Source organism: Ylistrum balloti, unplaced genomic scaffold (genome assembly GCF_031769215.1).
Source record: "Ylistrum balloti isolate Yb309-2 unplaced genomic scaffold, AGI_CSIRO_Ybal_v1 Utg369672, whole genome shotgun sequence".
Lineage (NCBI taxonomy): Eukaryota > Metazoa > Mollusca > Bivalvia > Pectinida > Pectinidae > Ylistrum > Ylistrum balloti.
In genome coordinates, this window is record NW_026781917.1 from 30,142 (window position 1) to 51,538 (window position 21,397).

General features: G+C 31.9%; 1 protein-coding gene across 1 annotated transcript in view; it reads left to right on the forward strand.

Annotated features, from left to right (window-relative positions):
* Nucleotides 1–21,397, forward strand: part of LOC132563018 (serine/threonine-protein phosphatase with EF-hands 2-like) — a 59,700-nt gene that overhangs the window by 22,088 nt on the left and 16,215 nt on the right. Inside the window, exons 2-4 of the mRNA XM_060227782.1 lie at nt 8,900–9,027; nt 9,571–9,679; nt 16,758–16,912. Of these exons, the coding sequence (XP_060083765.1) occupies nt 8,900–9,027; nt 9,571–9,679; nt 16,758–16,912 (392 nt within the window). The remainder of the gene's footprint in view (nt 1–8,899; nt 9,028–9,570; nt 9,680–16,757; nt 16,913–21,397) is intronic.

The window sequence follows — 21,397 nt, forward strand, 5'->3', positions numbered from 1 at the left end:
TCATGAAGAAAATATTACAGATTAAAATCACATTTACTTAAAAATGATAATTGAAAATTTTTTTTTTTTTTAAAGTGATAAGAAATCAATTATACTAATAACTAGCTTTCTGTTGCACTTGGTCTCATGGTGTTTGGTTCTAATCTTAAAACGCTTCCAGAATTTTAGGATTGGTTTATAAGATATTTGCTAGAGTGTAGTTTTCCCATGACATTCCTAATAAAACTAAAAGAGGATTTTGAACTTGAGGGTCATCCCGTGTTAATAAGTACAGACCATGATTTTCGTCCTCCTAGAAATGTTTATACCAGTTTGATTACGTGAATTGAATTGAAGTAAATAACATAAAAATTTGTTACCATTAATTGTTGCTGAAAAACCTTGATATTACCATTGTGAGTGGAAAACATTTTGTCTGATTCAATAATATATATTCTATACTTGTATAACTGTCAACAGTTTTCCTATCAATATTTTTTTCAAAGCATTCTATAAATTGATTCTACCTGATATTGCTATCTCATTTGGACTTCAGTAATAATTAAATCCTTTCTAGGGATAATCTACCAATAAGGTGTTGTCAAGAAACACAAGAGATATTTAGTTAATGGATAACAGTTAACAGTGAAACACTACAAGAGCTGTTGGAATGTGGAGGCAATACATTTTAAAGACTGTAAGAGATATTCTATCTAGAAATATCAGAACGAAAAAAAATAGCATGCGTTCACATCTTACAGACATCAACCACAACCTGAAAAATTGTAAGAGATGTCAAAAACTAAAAACACTGATGTTGGAAAAAGAAACCAAACGCATGTAATATTAAAAACTCCAAACGATATTTAAATGAATAAAATTATTTCAGTCAAATATTTTAAAAAAAATAACATATCTAGATACGTTGAAAATTTAGAGATATCAAAAGTCAAAATCTTAAGAGATATTCAAATCAAGAGACAACAAAATCAAAAGCAAAATATATAAATTTGATTGTTAAAACAGAGCATTCAAATGCATAGAGATGTTGAATATAAAAAGCTAAAGATGTATTCAATTTTAGAGACATCAAAAGGCAGAAGCTAAAGATATGTTCAAATTTAAAGACATCAAAAGTCAAAAGCTAGAAAATTCAAATTTAGAGACATCAAAAGTTAGATATGTTCAAACTTAGAGACATCAAAAGCTAGATATTTCAAATTTAGAGACATCAAAAATCAAAAGCTAGATATTTCAAATTTAGAGACATCAAAAATTAGATATTTCAAATTTAGAGACATCAAAAATAAAAAGCTAGAAATATGTTCAAATTTAGAGACATCAAAAGCTAGAGATATGTTCAAATTTAGAGACATCAAAAGCTAGAGATATGTTTAAATTTAGAAACATCAAAAGTCAAAAGCTAAAGGGATGCCACAAAATGCAAGAGAGAAAAGCTAAAGAGATGCCACAAAATGCAGGAGAGAAATTACCTCCTATGAATAAATATCAACAAATGCCATTTAAATCTAAGACGTCTATGATGAAAGTCATTGATGACTCACAACATGGAGAGTACTGCTGTGTTTATATGTGGCTTCCACCTTGTCTGACAAACGATTTGAAAAAAATTACATTAGTACATTTGTGTATTGATGTCAATGTGACAGGAGCAGAAAGCTTATCATATTTTCATTTCTCCACTCAACTGAATGTGACAGTTTTAGAATGATGTTATAAAAACTTGTTATTGTTGTCACTAAAGATTTCTAAATTTGAAGAATGGGATCCTGTTGTTTGACAGGCTGTTAAGGAACTGTTAAGAATCTTTACTTGGATGAACAGGGTTGGCATTTTCTTGGTAAACAGTTTTGTTTTTCTCATACAAATATTACAACACTTCTTGTTTGTCCCTCAAGTCTTTGAAACAGATCTGTATTGAATAACAAAGCATTTTTGTGGGTAGTATTTCAAATGGAAGGAAGCCGACAGCTAATCGTCTTTCAGGAAGTTCTGTACTTCGAGGATATATGTGATTAATAGTGGTTAAGACACAAATAAATATGTTTATTGCAGTTGGCTCAGAATGACATATAGTTCATTGATTCTGATCTTTCAACTGTTGCTGCGGGCAACCTAAAACCGTAGTCTGTGTATGTCTCATTTTCTTATGAAATTTTACATTGAAAATTAACCTTAAAGTTATTTAACAGGAACCATCTTTGAATGGGAAATACAGGAAACAGAATGAAGTTAAAATCAATGTTTGAGAACTTAGAAACGTAATCTAAAAATTTAACAAAAGAAGAAGATATGTCATTGTCCAATGATTTTACAATCAAACAGTATGACAAAAGAGAAGATATATAATTGTCCAATGACTTTAAGTAATTTTTTTAACAAATTGTTCATTTTATCAGATATAAATTGATTGTTTTTATCAAAGAAGCATTTTGCAGTTTTCTTTGCATGATCACATACACGACCAAAGCTTGCTGAAGGATAACTGCACTTTGGTGACATTTGCAATTTTTTTTCTTGCTTGATCAAAACAACTTTGCAAGTCAATCAATATTTTTTCATTGAATTTAGAATAAACATCCAACTTTGCTAAAAATCAAATAATTTTTTTTTTAGATAATACTTGACTGAGATAAGTCTTTATTTTGCTTTTTTAGATAATACTTGACTGAGATAAGTCTTTATTTTGCCTTTTTAGATAATACTTGATTGAGATAAGTCTTTATTTTGCCTTTTTAGATAATACTTGACTGAGATAAGTCTTTATTTTGCCTTTTTAGATAATACTTGACTGAGATAAGTCTTTATTTTGCCTTTTTAGATAATACTTGATTGAGATAAGTCTTTATTTTGCCTTTTTAGATAATACTTGACTGAGATAAGTCTTTATTTTGCCTTTTTAGATAATACTTGACTGAGATAAGTCTTTATTTTGCCTTTTTAGATAATACTTGACTGAGATAAGTCTTTATTTTGCCTTTTTAGATAATACTTGATTGAGATAAGTCTTTATTTTGCCTTTTTAGATAATACTTGATTGAGATAAGTCTTTATTTTGCTTTTTAGATAATACTTGATTGAGATAAGTCTTTATTTTGCTTTTTAGATAATACTTGACTGAGATAAGTCTTTATTTTGCTTTTTAGATAATACTTGACTGAGATCAGTCTTTATTTTGCTTTTTAGATAATACTTGACTGAGATAAGTCTTTATTTTGCTTTTTAGATAATACTTGATTGAGATAAGTCTTTATTTTGCCTTTTTAGATAATACTTGACTGAGATCAGTCTTTATTTTGCTTTTTAGATAATACTTGACTGAGATAAGTCTTTATTTTGCTTTTTAGATAATACTTGACTGAGATCAGTCTTTATTTTGCTTTTTAGATAATACTTGACTGAGATCAGTCTTTATTTTGCTTTTTAGATAATACTTGATTGAGATAAGTCTTTATTTTGCCTTTTTAGATAATACTTGACTGAGATAAGTCTTTATTTTGCTTTTTAGATAATACTTGATTGAGATAAGTCTTTATTTTGCCTTTTTAGATAATACTTGACTGAGATAAGTCTTTATTTTGTCTTTTTAGATAATACTTGATTGAGATAAGTCTTTATTTTGCCTTTTTAGATAATACTTGACTGAGATAAGTCTTTATTTTGCTTTTTAGATAATACTTGATTGAGATAAGTCTTTATTTTGCTTTTTAGATAATACTTGACTGAGATAAGTCTTTATTTTGCTTTTTAGATAATACTTGATTGAGATCAGTCTTTATTTTGCCTTTTTAGATAATACTTGACTGAGATCAGTCTTTATTTTGCTTTTTAGATAATACTTGATTGAGATAAGTCTTTATTTTGCCTTTTTAGATAATACTTGACTGAGATAAATCTTTATTTTGCTTTTTTAGATAATACTTGACTGAGATAAGTCTTTATTTTGCTTTTTAGATAATACTTGATTGAGATAAGTCTTTATTTTGCCTTTTTAGATAATACTTGACTGAGATAAGTCTTTATTTTGCTTTTTTAGATAATACTTGACTGAGATAAGTCTTTATTTTGCTTTTTAGATAATACTTGACTGAGATAAGTCTTTATTTTGCCTTTTTAGATAATACTTGATTGAGATAAGTCTTTATTTTGCCTTTTTAGATAATACTTGACTGAGATAAGTCTTTATTTTGCTTTTTAGATAATACTTGACTGAGATAAGTCTTTATTTTGCCTTTTTAGATAATACTTGATTGAGATAAGTCTTTATTTTGCTTTTTAGATAATACTTGATTGAGATAAGTCTTTATTTTGTCCTTTTTAGATAATACTTGACTGAGATAAGTCTTTATTTTGCTTTTTAGATAATACTTGATTGAGATAAGTCTTTATTTTGCCTTTTTAGATAATACTTGATTGAGATAAGTCTTTATTTTGCCTTTTTAGATAATACTTGACTGAGATAAGTCTTTATTTTGCTTTTTAGATAATACTTGACTGAGATAAGTCTTTATTTTGCCTTTTTAGATAATACTTGACTGAGATAAGTCTTTATTTTGTCTTTTTAGATAATACTTGATTGAGATAAGTCTTTATTTTGCCTTTTTAGATAATACTTGACTGAGATAAGTCTTTATTTTGCCTTTTTAGATAATACTTGACTGAGATAAGTCTTTATTTTGCTTTTTAGATAATACTTGATTGAGATAAGTCTTTATTTTGCCTTTTTAGATAATACTTGACTGAGATAAGTCTTTATTTTGCTTTTTAGATAATACTTGATTGAGATAAGTCTTTATTTTGCTTTTTAGATAATACTTGACTGAGATCAGTCTTTATTACTGGATCAAGGTTATTGTATCTATAAACTTCAGTAGGATCATGGACACTATTGAACCTTCAATAACACAAAAAACCGTTGTGTCCAAATGTTGTCGATGGTAGGGGCATTTGGTAGATGTTTTGTTTTATCCTTATTTTCATCTGAAAATTTTGTGAAATGATTTATAAGTAAATTTAGACATTATAAATGCTGCGATAATGTTTAATGTGTATAGGAAAGTCTGACACATTCTTGTATTAAAAACAAATTCTCCATCTTTCCTTTGCACTTTTACACCTGTGACGTATACATCAGAGTCATTTCTCCCTCTGTATGTGAATCTGTGTGTATCTCCTAACTTGCAGGTATGTGTTATGGTGTTGTCATGGTGATTCAGAAGATCTGGTAAATCTGTGGTCCTGTCACTGGATTTAGGTTAAAATGGGTCAGAATACTCGGGTGTCAAATTAGATGACAAATATATCCATAGTTTTATATTTCAATATTTGTTGATCTACCCTCTCCCCCCCGCCCCCCCCTCCCAACCGAACCCACCACCCCTCCTTCCAAGTGAAAGGGGGGAAGGAAACCACAAAATCAAAGCAAAATAAAACTACAGCAGCATATTTTACCATAAGCTTGATCCATTTATATATAGTATTCAACCAATTCTGATATAATTGTCGATTTTCTTATTTGTTAAGTCCCTGGGGAAACAAGTTGTCAATCACCATAATCTCTTGAAAAGTTTACGTATATATAAAAAACATTGATCATTTAATACCAACAGATTGCTTATCAACAGGAGACATTTCTATAATAATATCTTTCATTTTTTATGGTCTAATCTGTCAACATAAATATGAGTTCTTAAGAGGTCCTATAGCATGAAAGTCATGTTTTCATGGTCGTACAAAGCCTGGCAGGGAAAGTTATTGTCATCAAATAAAGCCTGCAGAACATTGTTATTTTTCCTGCCTCAGCTGGAGACTGAAAAAGATAACTGAGGGCTGCGTATGCAGTCACTACTTCTGATCATGTCCATCAATAAGCCCATGCTTGGTAATAAGACCACCCCTCAACTTCAGCAGTTTCAGTAGAAATGCCAAGAATCATTATTTCATTGTTTTTTGCTAAGACAATTTCAATAATTTGAATGTCGGAGGATTTGTGTTGGCCCCCTTGGGATTGCTGTAGATTAAATATGTTGTTTCATCATGTGTGAACAATTAGATATTCGTAGATTGTCTGAAAAGGAAATTCCTCAATTTCCACAGTGCCACAAATGTACTTAACACTACCTCTGGAAGTAAATTCCATTAAACACTCCATGTAAAGCACAAATTTAAGAATTAAGTCCATCTCTCTAGACTTTTCACTAATTGTATTGAAAGAATCTAGAGAGAGCTAAATGTATGGTTTCAGAACATTCTATGTTATGTTACCTTGACAACAGCCAATCAAGTGTTTGTCCCTGGTGGATCCCTCAGGATAATCTCACCTTAAAAATTCTGTCGTGTCTCACAGGCATATGTTGGAGATAATTTTGTACCTCTTGTCTGTCCTTGATTCCAATTAAATATTCAATGAGCCCCAATGATGCTAAATTATGCATATATATATATATATAGCAGATTCCCCTTAGAAGCAATCAGATGGAAGAATTGTTCTAGGTATGTCTGGTCAATAATGACATGTGTTGACTACTCATACCATAATTTTTCTGTATTTGCCTTCCATCATATCATCAAAACGCCGTAATGGGCAACTAAACAATAGGAAAGTTTTTGTATAAAGATATATAGTATATTTTTTTCTCTGGACGGTTAAGATTTTTACATGTTTACCAAAAACCTGAAGTAAAAGGATGTATTTCTTATAGTGATATCATTCCATTCCATTAAATAACATTTACGGTATATAAATGGATACAAATGAATGATTGACAGATATTAAGAGTTCATTATAAGGAGATACTTTACAATCATTAATTTTCATGGTTGATTTATTTGTGTTGCTTTTGTGGTACACTTAATACACAAATATATGTTCACTAACTGTAACAATGTGAATAAGTACACCTATTCAGTTATCATAATTCATGAAATCAATTGTCTGCTGAAAACGATGAAAACTGAGCCCCACAAAAATAAATCCTTTTACAGTAATATATATATATATATGTATATAGATTTCTTGTTTGTCTCTACCTAGCAATAAGTGTATCCACATCTATTGCAGTATAAGTTTGTCTCTACCTAGCAATAAGTGTATCCACATCTATTGCAGTATAAACACTGACATGTTATTTATTGTCCTGCATCATGCCCAGCTCTCTACTGCAATAAGTGTGTTGATCTTCAGGGCTTACTGACGGAAAAAAGGTTATTTATTTTATAAGATTGTAAGAAAAGCTCATAAGAGAATTGAAAAATTCCAAGTTTGTTTTGAGATTTTGTATTTCAAAATGTGAACCAAATGAATTGAGATGTTTTGTTACAGGATTCAGTAAATTGCTGGTGAATTAGGAAATGTGAGAATTAAATCCCGAGACACTGAGTGTGGTTCAAACTGATTCTTTAATTAAACTTTGAGAAAGTTTCAAAATGATCCTCAAACAGTAACCTTGTTGCTATGACGATTCTTAATTCTTTTAATGAACACACTTTTCCAAATCAAAACATCCTAATGGCAACCTGTGTGAAATTGATCAAAAGAATTTAGGGAGAAATATAAAAATTTTACTAGAATTTACCTGTTGTAAAGAAAGATGGTTATCATTTCTTATTTTCTGGGACAGTATAGCTCTCTTTTTCAGGTATAATGTTGACTGTCCTCAAGGAAGATGACTAATGCCCCTAGTTTTTCAGGGAGTATAATTATCTCCCCTTATCATCTGGAAATATTGCTACTTTACATCATACTTTAGTGGATATGGTTACTTCCCTTTATTGCTTGGTAAGATAGTCACAAGAATCCACTAAGTGACTTGAAATAATTTTCAGGAAATTTTATTACCCTGATAACCTCCCATCATTGTGGGGAAATATAGTTACCTCCCCTTAATATAAGGGAATGTAGTGATATCTTCTCACTATCAGGGAATATTGTTACTGTACCTCCACATAGAGTCAGAAAGTATAAAGATATCATCTCAATGTCAATGAATATTGTTACTATATACCTCCCCTTAAAGTCAGGAGATATTGTGATATCCTTTAATATCAAGGAATAGTGTTACCTCCCTTTAATGTCATGAAATATATTGATATCTCCTTTCTTTCATGGAATATTGTTATTTCCCATTAATATCAGGGAAAACATGTATAGTGATATCTATTTACTACCAGGAAATGTATTACCTCCCCTTAGTGTCAGGGAAAACATGTATAGTGATATCTATTTACTACCAGGAAATGTATTACCTCCCCTTAGTGTCAGGGAAAACATGTATAGTGATATCTATTTACTACCAGGAAATACACTTTATATTACCTTCATTTTCAGGAAGAATGATTTTTATCTTTGCAGAGGAATTTGTCTTTGATTATTTTTGTCATGAAATCATGCTATGATAGTTAATGTATCCTCCCCTTAGTGTCAGGGAAAACAGGTATAATATAATGTTGGTTATTATGTAGGCAAAGTAAGATATAAATGGACATCATACAGTTGCTGTAGTAGATATAAATGGACATCATACAGTTGCTGTAGTAGATATAAATGGACATCATACAGTTGAAAACTGTATAGTGATATAAATGGAAATCATTACTTAGTTGCTGTAGTGATATAATTTACTACCAAGAAATACACTTTATATTACCTTCATTTTCAGGAAGAATGATTTTTATCTTTGCAGAGGAATTTGTCTTTGATTATTTTTGTCATGAAATCATGCTATTAGTTAAATCTCTTTATCACTTAGGGAGGTAAATATAATGTTGGTTATTATGTAGGCAAAGTAAGATATAAATGGACATCATACAGTTGCTGTAGTAGATATGTATCATGTTTGATAAATTTTCTTTTAATTTATAGCTAATATCTCAGAACTCTTGCATTTTACAAAATTTTCAGTGATACGCTCAGCCATCTTGATACAGAAATGGTATCGTCGCTATATGGCACGCCTGGAGATGCGACGACGATGTACTTGGAATATATTTCAGTCCATTGAGTATTCGGGAGAACAGAACCAGCTCAAGGTCTGTGTGAATATCTATGTTTTCTTGGAACTTGTTGTATTCTTGTGCTTTGACATACTGTAAAAGTAATAATTTTGAGGGATTTTATTTTTCATAAACTCTGAGGAAGGAATGAGACCACAAAATTAAGTACATCAAAAGGAAAACTCACAGAGAAATCCATCATCATGTCTTAAGTTTGGGAAAAATTACATTCTATTTCTTTTAAGCTTTCGGTAAATCTCAACACAATTTCTAAAGCATAGAAGAAAACCTCCACTTTACAATAATGATGTATTTAAAATGGCAACAATATGATATCAGCCTAACGCAACATGCCAAAATAATCTGAAAAAATTATGATGTTTTGAAGAATTTTTAGATTTTTCACTTAACGAACAATACACACTTTCATTGAATCTGTATGATAACTGTGAAACAACAATGTTAAAACAAGGGAAAGAATAGCATAGTTTACTGAGTTTTCTTTACTTTCTTTTGATATTTGTGAGATCCATTTGTTTGTAAACAGATGATGTTTTATTCGTGTATTTTTTTTCCCAGCTGTACAACTTTTTCACAGACATGTTGAAACAGATGACTCCAGATGGGACTGGTCAGCCGAAAATTCTGCGGGCTTTGTCAGACAGCAGCAGGCGTCCAATTAACTGTGGTCAGTATATACTCTTTCTTGTCAGTAATTTTTCATTGAAGATGATTTTGAGACTTTGTCAAAACAGATTCTCCGCTCCCTTCTAAATTCTGTTTCCGATACTTTAGGAAATAAAATTCAGAGAAACTGTGTTTGCATGCTATCTTTTTCTTTTGGATGCAAATACTGAGTTTCAGCGTATTAGAACATAATCTTTCAAATTAAACTGCTTTCTAGTGAGATGCCAGTAAACACTCTGCTGGTATTCTGACTGACTGAGGAGTGACAAGGTGATGTTACTTCATTTACAGTCCAATGGCACTAGCATGACTTCATCTCTGCTGGCAGCTTCCTCAATAGTTTTATGTATGGGATTTGCATACTTGATTAGAAAAAAAAAATGCAGTAAAAATGTCTGATTACTTTTTAACACAATTTTATTAACTTTTTTTAGTTTTAAAATTACATTTCCATGACAACAAATGAATTTAACATGATGAGAAAATAAATTATTCACATTATTCACAGAATTCTTCATCAAATTGGCATTCAAGCTGACAAAAATTTACAATATTCCTAAAAAAAATAAACCAATAAAGATAAGAATGCTCTAAGTATTTCCTCTTCATCAGTAAATAATCATTTTGAAATGATCCAACTACCAGTAGAAAGAAAGGGCCTGCAGCTTTTTATTGTGAAATGCAGCATCAAACACTGTATGATATTGCATTGGTAACTTAAAATTGCACATACATCAAGCACCTCAGATTTCTGAATAAAAGCATATATGTCATAGCATTGACCAATAGTGGATTTTTTATGTTTTTTTTTTTAGTTTCCTTTGCCATCTTCACACAAAAGTACACCATACTAGTACAAGTTTTCCCAGTCAAAGCACATTCAGTAATCTTATAAACAGAACGGATTTGATTTGAATTCTGTCTGGATTGCCTGCACGCTCTATATTGTCCGTCGTTTAATAATATCATACTGGGTTTAATGTCAGGAAGGCTCATAAATAGAGTATTGAGTTTGTGGTCGCGTAAACTATTAACACAGAGCAATATCTTCTATAGTCAAACCTTCAATGAAATGCCTGCTTATTTTGTCCCCTCCAGCTGGAGTTTGAAGTAAACCTGCTGTTTATACAATTATATATATAGATATACATACATATATGTTTTTTTTAAATTCCTATTTGAATTTGCACATGCTGTACAATCTGTTTCTATACCGAAATGATACTCAATTAAAAATAAAATATGTTTTACATATTTTTTAATTGAAATTTCCATACAATTCTTTATGAATTTTGCGCCTGTCTTGAGGACAGCAAGACACACATATCATTTGCCACTGTTCTATCTCTTTGGCTTCTTTTGCCTGCTACTATCTAAGCACTTCCTTTCCTGGCCTGTAGCTATGAGATTTGTTCTGTACTGCCCGTAATTATCAACTGAATTAAATCCTCCCCACATGAGTAAACTGCTGATGATTACAGCTGACAAGGTGGAATTCTAAAAGGACAATCGTGATCAGAACCTCTCGACAGCATGCAGAGATATCAACACAACCTCCACATTGATATTACTAATTGCTCAAGATTTCATATCTACCTTTACAATCACATGAAAGAGCTGATTGGATTAAGATAAAGGTGTAATTCTCGAGGTGACAAAGAGGAAGCCATTCAATTTTTTTTTTTTTTTATTTTGATCAAAATCTGATCTCTTTTCATTAAGTTCTATATTAAGGATATCTGAAATATTCTGTATCAACCAATCAGATTGGTTCTCTTTTGAACATTTGGATTTTTCGAAAACAAGATGACAATAATCTTTGATACATTTTTCAATGTGTTAAGTAAAAAGTAATGAGCATTGTTCTAAGACGGTAACTCTGAAGAAAGAGTAAAATGGTTAAGCACAGGCCATGTTCATTGAAAAAGAAAAAAAAATACAATTTAAAATCATGCTCTTGTCACAACAAAGTTATCACTTAAATTATGGTGCTGTTAACTGTACAGATATCATTTCTCATGGCAATCTCATAGCTTGATATGTATTTCATAGTAAGATCTCATCTGTTGTATCTTTTTACATTTCAATTTTCTTTGATGAAAAATATGGTCACCCTTACTATAAATAGAAATTTGGAATCATAACCTTTTAATACATATTCCTGAGTTTTTATCTTATTGTCATGAAATTAAACACACATGGTCGCTTTTCCCTTGTACCATTACATAAACAATGTTATGTTTTAATGTTCTTGAGAAAAGAGAAATTGCTTTTTAAAATGTTATGGTGACTTTAGTTTTGTTGTAGGTAAATGGTTAAATGTGATTTTAGGTTTTTATTTTAAAATTTCACATATATCCACAGTAAGCTCTAATTCCTTCTAACTTCTAGAGTCAAAAACAAGGTCGCTGCTACTATAAATAGAATATTGATGTTTTCGTTCAACAGATATCTTATTTTATCCAATTAATATCAATCTTCTATTCATAACCATCATCCCTTATATCCTCTGTATGTGTACATATTACCAATTAGAGGTTGGTGATTTTTGTCAATGTGTGTTGTACTTTCACTTTCAAGCGTCAAAAACAAGGTCAATGTTACTATAAATAGACATTTGATATCACCATCTGGGATTTAAAGTCATTGCTACTATAAATAAAGATTTGATTTCGCTTTTTAAGGTTTAAAACTGGGTTAATGTTACTATAAAAAGAATTTTGGTTTATGTTCATACAAACCTATTGTCTGCAAATCACATCTCAGTCACATGTTCTATACATTTGTCATCTGTAAATATTTCAATAAGTGAAAGTATGTCTAGCATGTTATCTGTGATGTACTGTTGTAGGTTAGATTAAAGTTTTATGACAGTGTCACCTGCATGTTCGCCTGCGACACTCCTTTTACGTGTTACTGTATTAGATTAGAACAACCTTGATAGACTGGCTTTATAACAAAATTTGTCATGACCTGCATCTTCATCACAAGTATTACAGTCTTTTAACTGACTGCTTGAAACTCATTCGAAGCAAACATTATTTAATTCAGGTTCAAAATTGGATTCCACACTTGTATAATATCAGACTAAATTTCCGTTCTCTTGAATGACCTTGACCTTGTAGGGCCTGGTCTTGCTATCCTGTTGGTAATTTGGTTCATTCCCTCGTTCCTTTGTTCATTCCCTCGTTCCTTTGTTCATTCCCTCATTCCTTTGTTCATTCCCTCGTTCCTTTGTTCATTCCCTCGTTCCTTTGTTCATTCCCTCGTTCCTTTGTTCATTCCCTCGTTCCTTTGTTCATTCCCTCGTTCGTTTGTTGGCATGTTCGTTAATTCATTCTTTCTCTATATAACTCAATCCTAGCTGAACTTCTATAAAATCATATATTTTTGTAGGAACTCACTTTATGTTGTTTTTTTTTTTCAAAAAACATTCATGGACACTTGTTTTCATGGATAACTTAAGCTCAATGAGTATACTTAAAATGATTTTAACAGTCATGGATATATCAATAAATGGATTAAGAGCATCCACGAAATAAATGAAAATTACTCCTCACAAAAATTAATGATATTGCAGTATCTCTATGTGGAGCCATGCCAATGGATGTCAATGTCGTGTTGAGGTGTGTTTCACATGTACATGTTTTATATTTGTAATTATCTTTTGTATTGCCTGCTATTTACTCTATAATTAGTGATTCAATTTCTCTTTATGGATCAAGAAAAAAATTGTCTTATCTTGTGGTTTCCCTGAATACAAATTTTTTCCTGAAGTATTTCTGAGGATTTTGTTTTTATGATTGAATTGATTTAAAAGGATACAGGATGTTATCATAATGCAAAACTCATGTTTTTTTATCTGTGTTTTGATAGACAGATGGTTTTGTCTCAAAACGCCTAGAGACATTCATGTAGTGAAGCAAGCTTCTTATGTACCATTAAAGACTGATGTTTGACACGCCACACCTTTGCTATATATATAGAAGAAAGGCTTGAACACACAGAGACAATTCATAATTTTATCCTGCTTGAACAAAAATTGTAAGAAAGTTTATTTCAGTATATAAAAATCATTTTTATTAGCCGAGATGAAAGTGTGTGAGAGGTCTTACTGTATGTTGAAAGTGAGACAATGCATGAGATTTGCATAGTCACACAGGTGACCCAAATGATATTTTCATGGCACACAATGGGATCAAAACCACATGACCAAGGTGAAAGTATTTAGGTTACTACAGCACATGCTAGCCAGACATTAGCAACCACCATACTTCTGAGCAATGAGAGAAATTGAACAGTAGACTTCAAATGGGTGACAGAACATTCTGTCTCCAAATAGGTGACAAACACTCCAGGATATTGACCGTCATACTTTAAACAGGTGACAAAAACACAAAAATATTAAACATCATTCTTATAATAGGTGACAAAACACTCCATCATATTGAACAGTATATTTAAAACAGGTGACAGAACACTCCAAGATATTGAACACTATATTTATAACAGGGGACAGAACACTCCAAGATATTGAACACTATATTTATAACAGGGGACAGAACACTCCAAGATATTGAACACTATTTTTAAAACAGGTGACAGAACACTCCAAGATATTGAACACTATATTTCAAACAGGTGACAGAACACTCCAAGATATTGAACACTATATTTCAAACAGGTGACAGAACACTCCAAGATATTGAACACTATTTTTAAAACAGGTGACAGAACACTCCAAGATATTGAACACTATTTTTAAAACAGGGGACAGAACACTCCAAGATATTGAACACTATTTTTAAAACAGGGGACAGAACACTCCAAGATATTGAACACTATATTTGAAACAGGTGACAGAACACTCCAAGATATTGAACACTATTTTTAAAACAGGTGACAGAACACTCCAAGATATTGAACACTATTTTTAAAACAGGTGACAGAACACTCCAAGATATTGAACACTATTTTTAAAACAGGTGACAGAACACTCCAAGATATTGAACACTATATTTATAACAGGGGACAGAACACTCCAAGATATTGAACACTATTTTTAAAACAGGTGACAGAACACTCCAAGATATTGAACACTATTTTTAAAACAGGGGACAGAACACTCCAAGATATTGAACACTATATTTCAAACAGGTGACAGAACACTCCAAGATATTGAACACTATTTTTAAAACAGGTGACAGAACACTCCAAGATATTGACCACTCCAAGACGCTTTCTCTTGCTGTTGACTGCATGTATAACTACACCAACAGATCTATAATCTCACACAACAAAACCAGACTTTATTGACAATTACTGGCTGTAACACAGTGTTTGGAAGGATAATTTGAATTATGGCCATTGCAATGTTGAGAAATCTGTATTGTGATGGTTTTCTCATTTAGAAGTCTGTAACAACAAATTTTCATGTATATTGAAGTTCAGAAATCTAGTCTGGTGCCTGAAAGCACAATACAAGTTTGCAATAGACAAACTTGTTAAAAGTGATTGTCATCATCACTGAATAAAGTGAAACATTCATTCACGTGTTGTTAGGAAAAAGTTAGGTAAATGAGGAGAGGTGGAAGATCGACAAAATAAAAATAAAAACATGTAGTGTTTATCATAGAGCACAGGGTCATAATTCAATTTTTTTTTCTTAACAGTTCAAATCTCTCTGGTTTTATTAAAGATTTGAGGTAAATAAGATGTGTTTTGGAAAAAAAAGAAGATAAAATGGACTATTATTGCTTTTTCTCAGTCTAAATTATCAAGTTATTTGTATGTATGTAAAGATGGCCACACATTGTATACATCCTGGTATGATTTGTTTCAGACAGATTAAATTCAGGCTGATGAAAACTGTGTGGAAATCTAAAAGCCACCGTCATAACCTCATTAGGAAATATGTTTATTTACATGATATGAAGTTTGACATTTTTACTGCTTATCTGTGCGTTGGTTTCATTGTTGCGACACTACTTCTGGACTTCTGATTGTTTCATCATTTCAATCTGATGTAGATTAACATAGGAGAGACCATTGATGGTCTCCATGTGTCCTTGAACTTTTCCAATGGTATATATATATAAATGGATATCCCACGAAAGATATAGACATCTACCAATCAGCCGACACACAGCAGGATGCAACGACGGCTTTTTCCAAATCTTCCCCCTGTATACTTTTTCATCTGAAACCAATCGAATACAAAGAGAAGCCAAGGAGTCAGAAATTATAAACATTTTAAAACCAGACTTGAATATTAATGTTTAACCGCATTGTAAAGTTTGCAAAATATAATTATGCCCCTTTTATATTATGACGTCATCAACAGATAACATGTTGTGACGCCACACCATTATGTACAGTTACTATGCACCTGAAGATCTAATACAGTGAAAGCACTAGTGCAAAATGTAACGTCTTTCTTCTTTTGTCAAAAATCATTTTTATATATATACATGTATATATATATATACATATATTTATCACATCATTCGCCTTTTGTCCAATGAGTTCACCCATGTAATATTTTTTGCACATATGCCACTATTGTTATATGCCCTGGAGCGTTTTCATTGGCTACACCTATCAGAAATCAATTAAGACATAATAAAATAGACCATAATGCTCCATCAACAAAATGGCTGCTTACATTTGAATTTGTCCTTTACAATTTTTTTCTTAAAACCATGTAATAAAAAGTATCTTAAATTTGTTTTCATTTCATATGAAATTTTTATAAGCCAAGGCTCGCAAAAATGAAAAACTTTTAAAGTTTGTTTCATAAAATCTCATATGAAATAAAATGTCATTGAAGATTTTATATATATATATATATATATCTCAATGTGTAATTTGGTCATAATCACCAATGTATCAATAATTCTTAACAAAAATCTTCCCCTCTTCCCCTAGATCAACATGGTGGGTATCATAGACAAAGCTGACAACACCTGGCCTTGGTATCCATTTAAATCTTTAATTTGTATACATTTACTTCCTTGTTCATCTATTTCGAGTCATGGTTCACCTGTTTTGATATTACAGTCATATGTTGTTTTTATCAGATGTCCGAACTTTGGAAGCAGAAGATGCCGGCCTCCTCCTTCTGAGTAATCCCGATGATATTGAGGTCGGGTCACATTATAATGGCATACATCTCACGTTTCCTCTTAACCAATCACAACTCCAGGATCTTATACAGTCTTTCAAAACAAAAAAGGTGAGATTTTATCAACAGCTTAATTTATGTCACTCTTACAGTTATGTTCTAACATCATGACCTGCAAAGTATTAAATTCATCACTTCAACAGAATAACAAAAGGTAACATGACAATTCTGACCCAACTCTTATCAAAAGAATCATCATACCTTGACAAGAAAATAAAATAATAATGCACCATCTTCAGAAAACTTGATAGTGGTGGACATTTTTCTTGTAATCGTCAGTAAATTAAAATGAATTGGTTACTTGGACATGAATAAAGATACTGCAAAATCACAATTTTTTGTGGAGGATTAATTTTGTAAGTACTCTCTTAATTCATAGATTCATATGTCCACAATTTGTTAAATTACAATGTAGTTTTAAGCATGTTTACTGAGCACTATTTATTGATGAAATCAATTGTCCATGCAATAAAGATATTTTGAGAAACCATGAAATTTCGGTTCCACATACATGTTATATACAACTTGACAGTAAGAAGTGTTGATTAGTGCAAAAGGGTACTTATATCATCAAATAGTCACTAATCATATGATTTCCTGGCCTGTGGTTGCAATTGTGTTAGCTTTCGCAACCTCAAATTTCATTTCAGAATATTTTATTGTCTTGATGTTGGTGACATATGGAATTGGGCAACAGGCAGAGCCTATGAAAGCCCTCTCCATACAACTTAAACAAGTACACAGACACATCAATCAAAATTTAAGACATTAAATAATAATGATAGCATTCCAAGAAAACCTCAACCTCAACCTCAAATGCAGGTTGGAGGTGTGTGGTTCAATGATAACTATCTTTCCCAGGAAGTACAGACAAATTAAAGAACCTTAGGCAATACACTTAACCCCAATTGCTCTGGATGGTATGCAGTGGGCCTCCTGTATGGTGTTCAGTGAGGTAGCCACAACCACTGAATTCCTTGCTGTTCATGAGGTGATAAACACCGCTACCAAAGCACAGGCTTATTACTGATAAATATGGTATGAACCCCTCAAGGACGAAGTGGATGAATTAAATGAGGATTAAAGGCAGCAAAATTCACTCAGCATCCATAAGATCATTTTGTCAAATAAATAAAAAAGTGAAATAAAAAATATAGCTTGAAGACATGTTATATGATAAGAGAGCATGCAATCTGTGATCCTTTATATAAACAAGAATACAACAAATGGTGTTATGTCATGTCATGTATACATGCAGTATGCATAGCTTAGCTCATCGAGAGACATGTGTTATTTACTGTACAAAACCGTAAAATAAAACCACTGTTAATTTGTCAACATTCATGCTGACCTAAATCTCATTTTGGATATCAAAACAACTTCAAACCACATTTGGAAATAAAAGAAAACATTTGTGTTTAAAGAAACGAGAGCACAGCATGGATTCGGTATTCCCAATTTGATCAAATGTAATTGCTTTCGAGAAAGCCATACAATGACTATTCCTTGAGATTTTTTCGGAGATGGAAGACGGAGATGGAAGACGGAGATGGAAGACGGAGATGGAAGAAACATGGCACTGAAAGAAATCAGGTTGTGGTTTCTCAATTTACAAATAAGAGAAAAAGAAATTGTAAGATTCTTATTACAATTGAGCAAAATAAGTAAATGTTGGAGATTTTCATGTTCCTTGCTGTAATCAATATCATCCAATTTGGAGATGTACATGTGGGTGGCCCCGAGGCTGAGGGTCTGTGCAGTTGTCGTATGGTGTACAGAACATGTGACCAACTTCGTATAATTACCTGGTTTGACACTAGTCTGAGCAATTGAGAAAGGATAGATCAATGTCATTTCTGGATCTGATCATTTCTACAGCAATCGGGGAAAGTGTATTATAGATTGAGACACAATTTGATCTCGGAAAGCTGGCATTATATAGACACATGCAAAGCACACAAAGCTATCTCCATGTCCCCCACTCTCTCATTGTAATATAACTTTAATTGAAACAGCTCATTTCTGTAAGTATGTCCTCTATATATTTACAGCTGTGATGCATAACTCTACATCCTCTTAATAAAGACCTTAGGCAAAGTCAGTAAGCTTGCTTCAGATTTAACGCAATTTTAATTAATCATTTTATCTTCATCCTCTCCTTGGGAGATCAAATAAAATTTTCAATACCGTGTTTATGATGAAGATATTTTTTATCTTGTATAATTTTTTTTATCGTATTAGAATTCAGATCTAAATTGAGATGCTAGAGCTGATTCTGTTCAAACTGAAAAGCATCAGAGAGGTCAGTACTAGTGACCAGTGTTTCAAGGTCTCATGACTAAATGTGGCCCGGACATTTGACATTTTAAACTGATATTTGGTATTAAAGGATATTCATTATGATTACAAAGTTTGCTGCTATTGAGCCAGAAGAAATTTGGAAAAATGAGAAATATGGAATATTTCTTCAAGTTTGTCAATGCTTTTAATTTTTTTCTGTGACAGAGAAATCTTTAACAGGGTCACTGTCACTATTTTCAAGAAAATTGATATTTAGCTTTTTCAGAGAATAAAGAAATGGAAGAAAAATACCATAAAAATAAAATTATATCAGTATAGAAAATCTTCCATCAAAAAATCATCCTTTTTGTTTCAAGCTTGTGAAAATAGTAAAAAATTAACCATAAAAACAAATAATCTTCACAGTGTGCCGATATTTCTACTTCTTACGACAGAGAATGAAAAATTCATATCAAGATTGAAACATTTGCTATCAAACTAAGAGCAGAGACGAAATACTGTAGATTTGTTTATTTTTATTCGGGATTTATTTTATTTGGTTTTATAGGTTCTATCAATCCATGATTTCATATGTTCATGAACAGTTAAAATTAGTACAAGTTATTCATATTCATCCACAAAATGAAATGTCCACATAATATCAGTTTTTCTTACACCACGAAAATTGTGTTCCACAAAAATGTATGATTTTACAATACTGTGATCTGGCAGAAACAACATTAATCAAAATCCACAAAAAAAATCCTTAAGCAGAGTTTGTAAAACCAAAGTCAGGCATACTGAGGGAAGTGACAACATCGGAAAAGGAAATCGCACTCGTTGATACATTGTGCTAATGATGAATGTGCAATACACACTGATCTCGTTAATGGGGGAGGCTGCCATCGCATCACACAAAGGGATTAGGGACCAGTCTACGTTAACATAAGCACGATCTCTTATAATTGTACAACCAAATGGCAACACGTTTAATTGTACTCTGGTTTTGAGCTGTAGCAAAAATACCTAGCCTAAAAACAAACATTTGTAACGTAGTGACCATATGTAACAAAAATCTGCCCACTAGATCTCAAATACTACACCAGTGTCACAGACTGAAATGTTCTCACCAAAATGTGATTTCCTGTCCATCTCTGTACAGATTCTGTTGAAATTTGCACCATAAGCCTTATAATGATAGTTCTACCTACCTAAACTAAAATTTAAAATGTTCAATAAGGTTTTGCTAATTCTTTTTTGAAAAAAGCAACAACATCATAATATATCTCAATCATTATTATCAAAATTATGGAAAACCTGAAATTCTCACCTCATAATTAATGAAAATTTTTGAATTTTTATCAGAATTTTTTTAATATTACCCCCAGGTCTCAACAGACTTACTCTGGTAACTTTTGTTGTGTAAGGTCTACTGTATTTGTGCTATTTTGCCTTTCTCAACAGTCTATATTTGTAAGTTTCTCTTGATCATAGTGAGCTACAGCCTAGGATTTACTTAGTTTGATAACCCAGTTATTTTGTTAGTGTCACCACAGGATGGAACAGCTTATATGCCAACTCTAGATATGAATTGTCCTATTGAGTTTAGTAATCAGAGAGCTGGGATTGAGCGAACTAGAACTAGCTGACATATTATACAGACATTGTGATCGTTGAGTTTGGTATAAATGAACTAACTGACATAGTGAACAGACTTTGATTATCAGTAAGCTGGGATTAAGTGAACTAGCTGATATAGTGTACACACTTTTGTGATGAGTAAGCTGGGATTGGTTGAACTAGCTGATATAGTGTACAGACTTTGATTATCAGTAAGCTGGGGTTAAATGAACTAGCTGATATAGTGTACAGACTTTTGTGAAAAGTGAGCTGAGGATTAAGTGAACTAGCTGATGTGGTGTACACACTTCTGTGATGAGTAAGCACGGATAGGTTGAACTAGCTGATATAGTGTACACACTTTTGTGAAAAGTGAGCTGGGATTAAGTGAACTAGCTGATGTGGTGTACACACTTCTGTGATGAGTAAGCACGGATAGGTTGAACTAGCTGATATAGTGTACACACTTTTGTGAAAAGTGAGATGGGATTAAGTGAACTAGCTGACATAGTGTACAGGCTTTGATTATCAGTGAGCTAGGATAGGTTGAACTAGCTGACATACTGTGTGTTCTGTAGTGATCAGTGAGCTGGGATGGAATGAACTAGAATTGACATAGGGTACAGGCTCACTCTG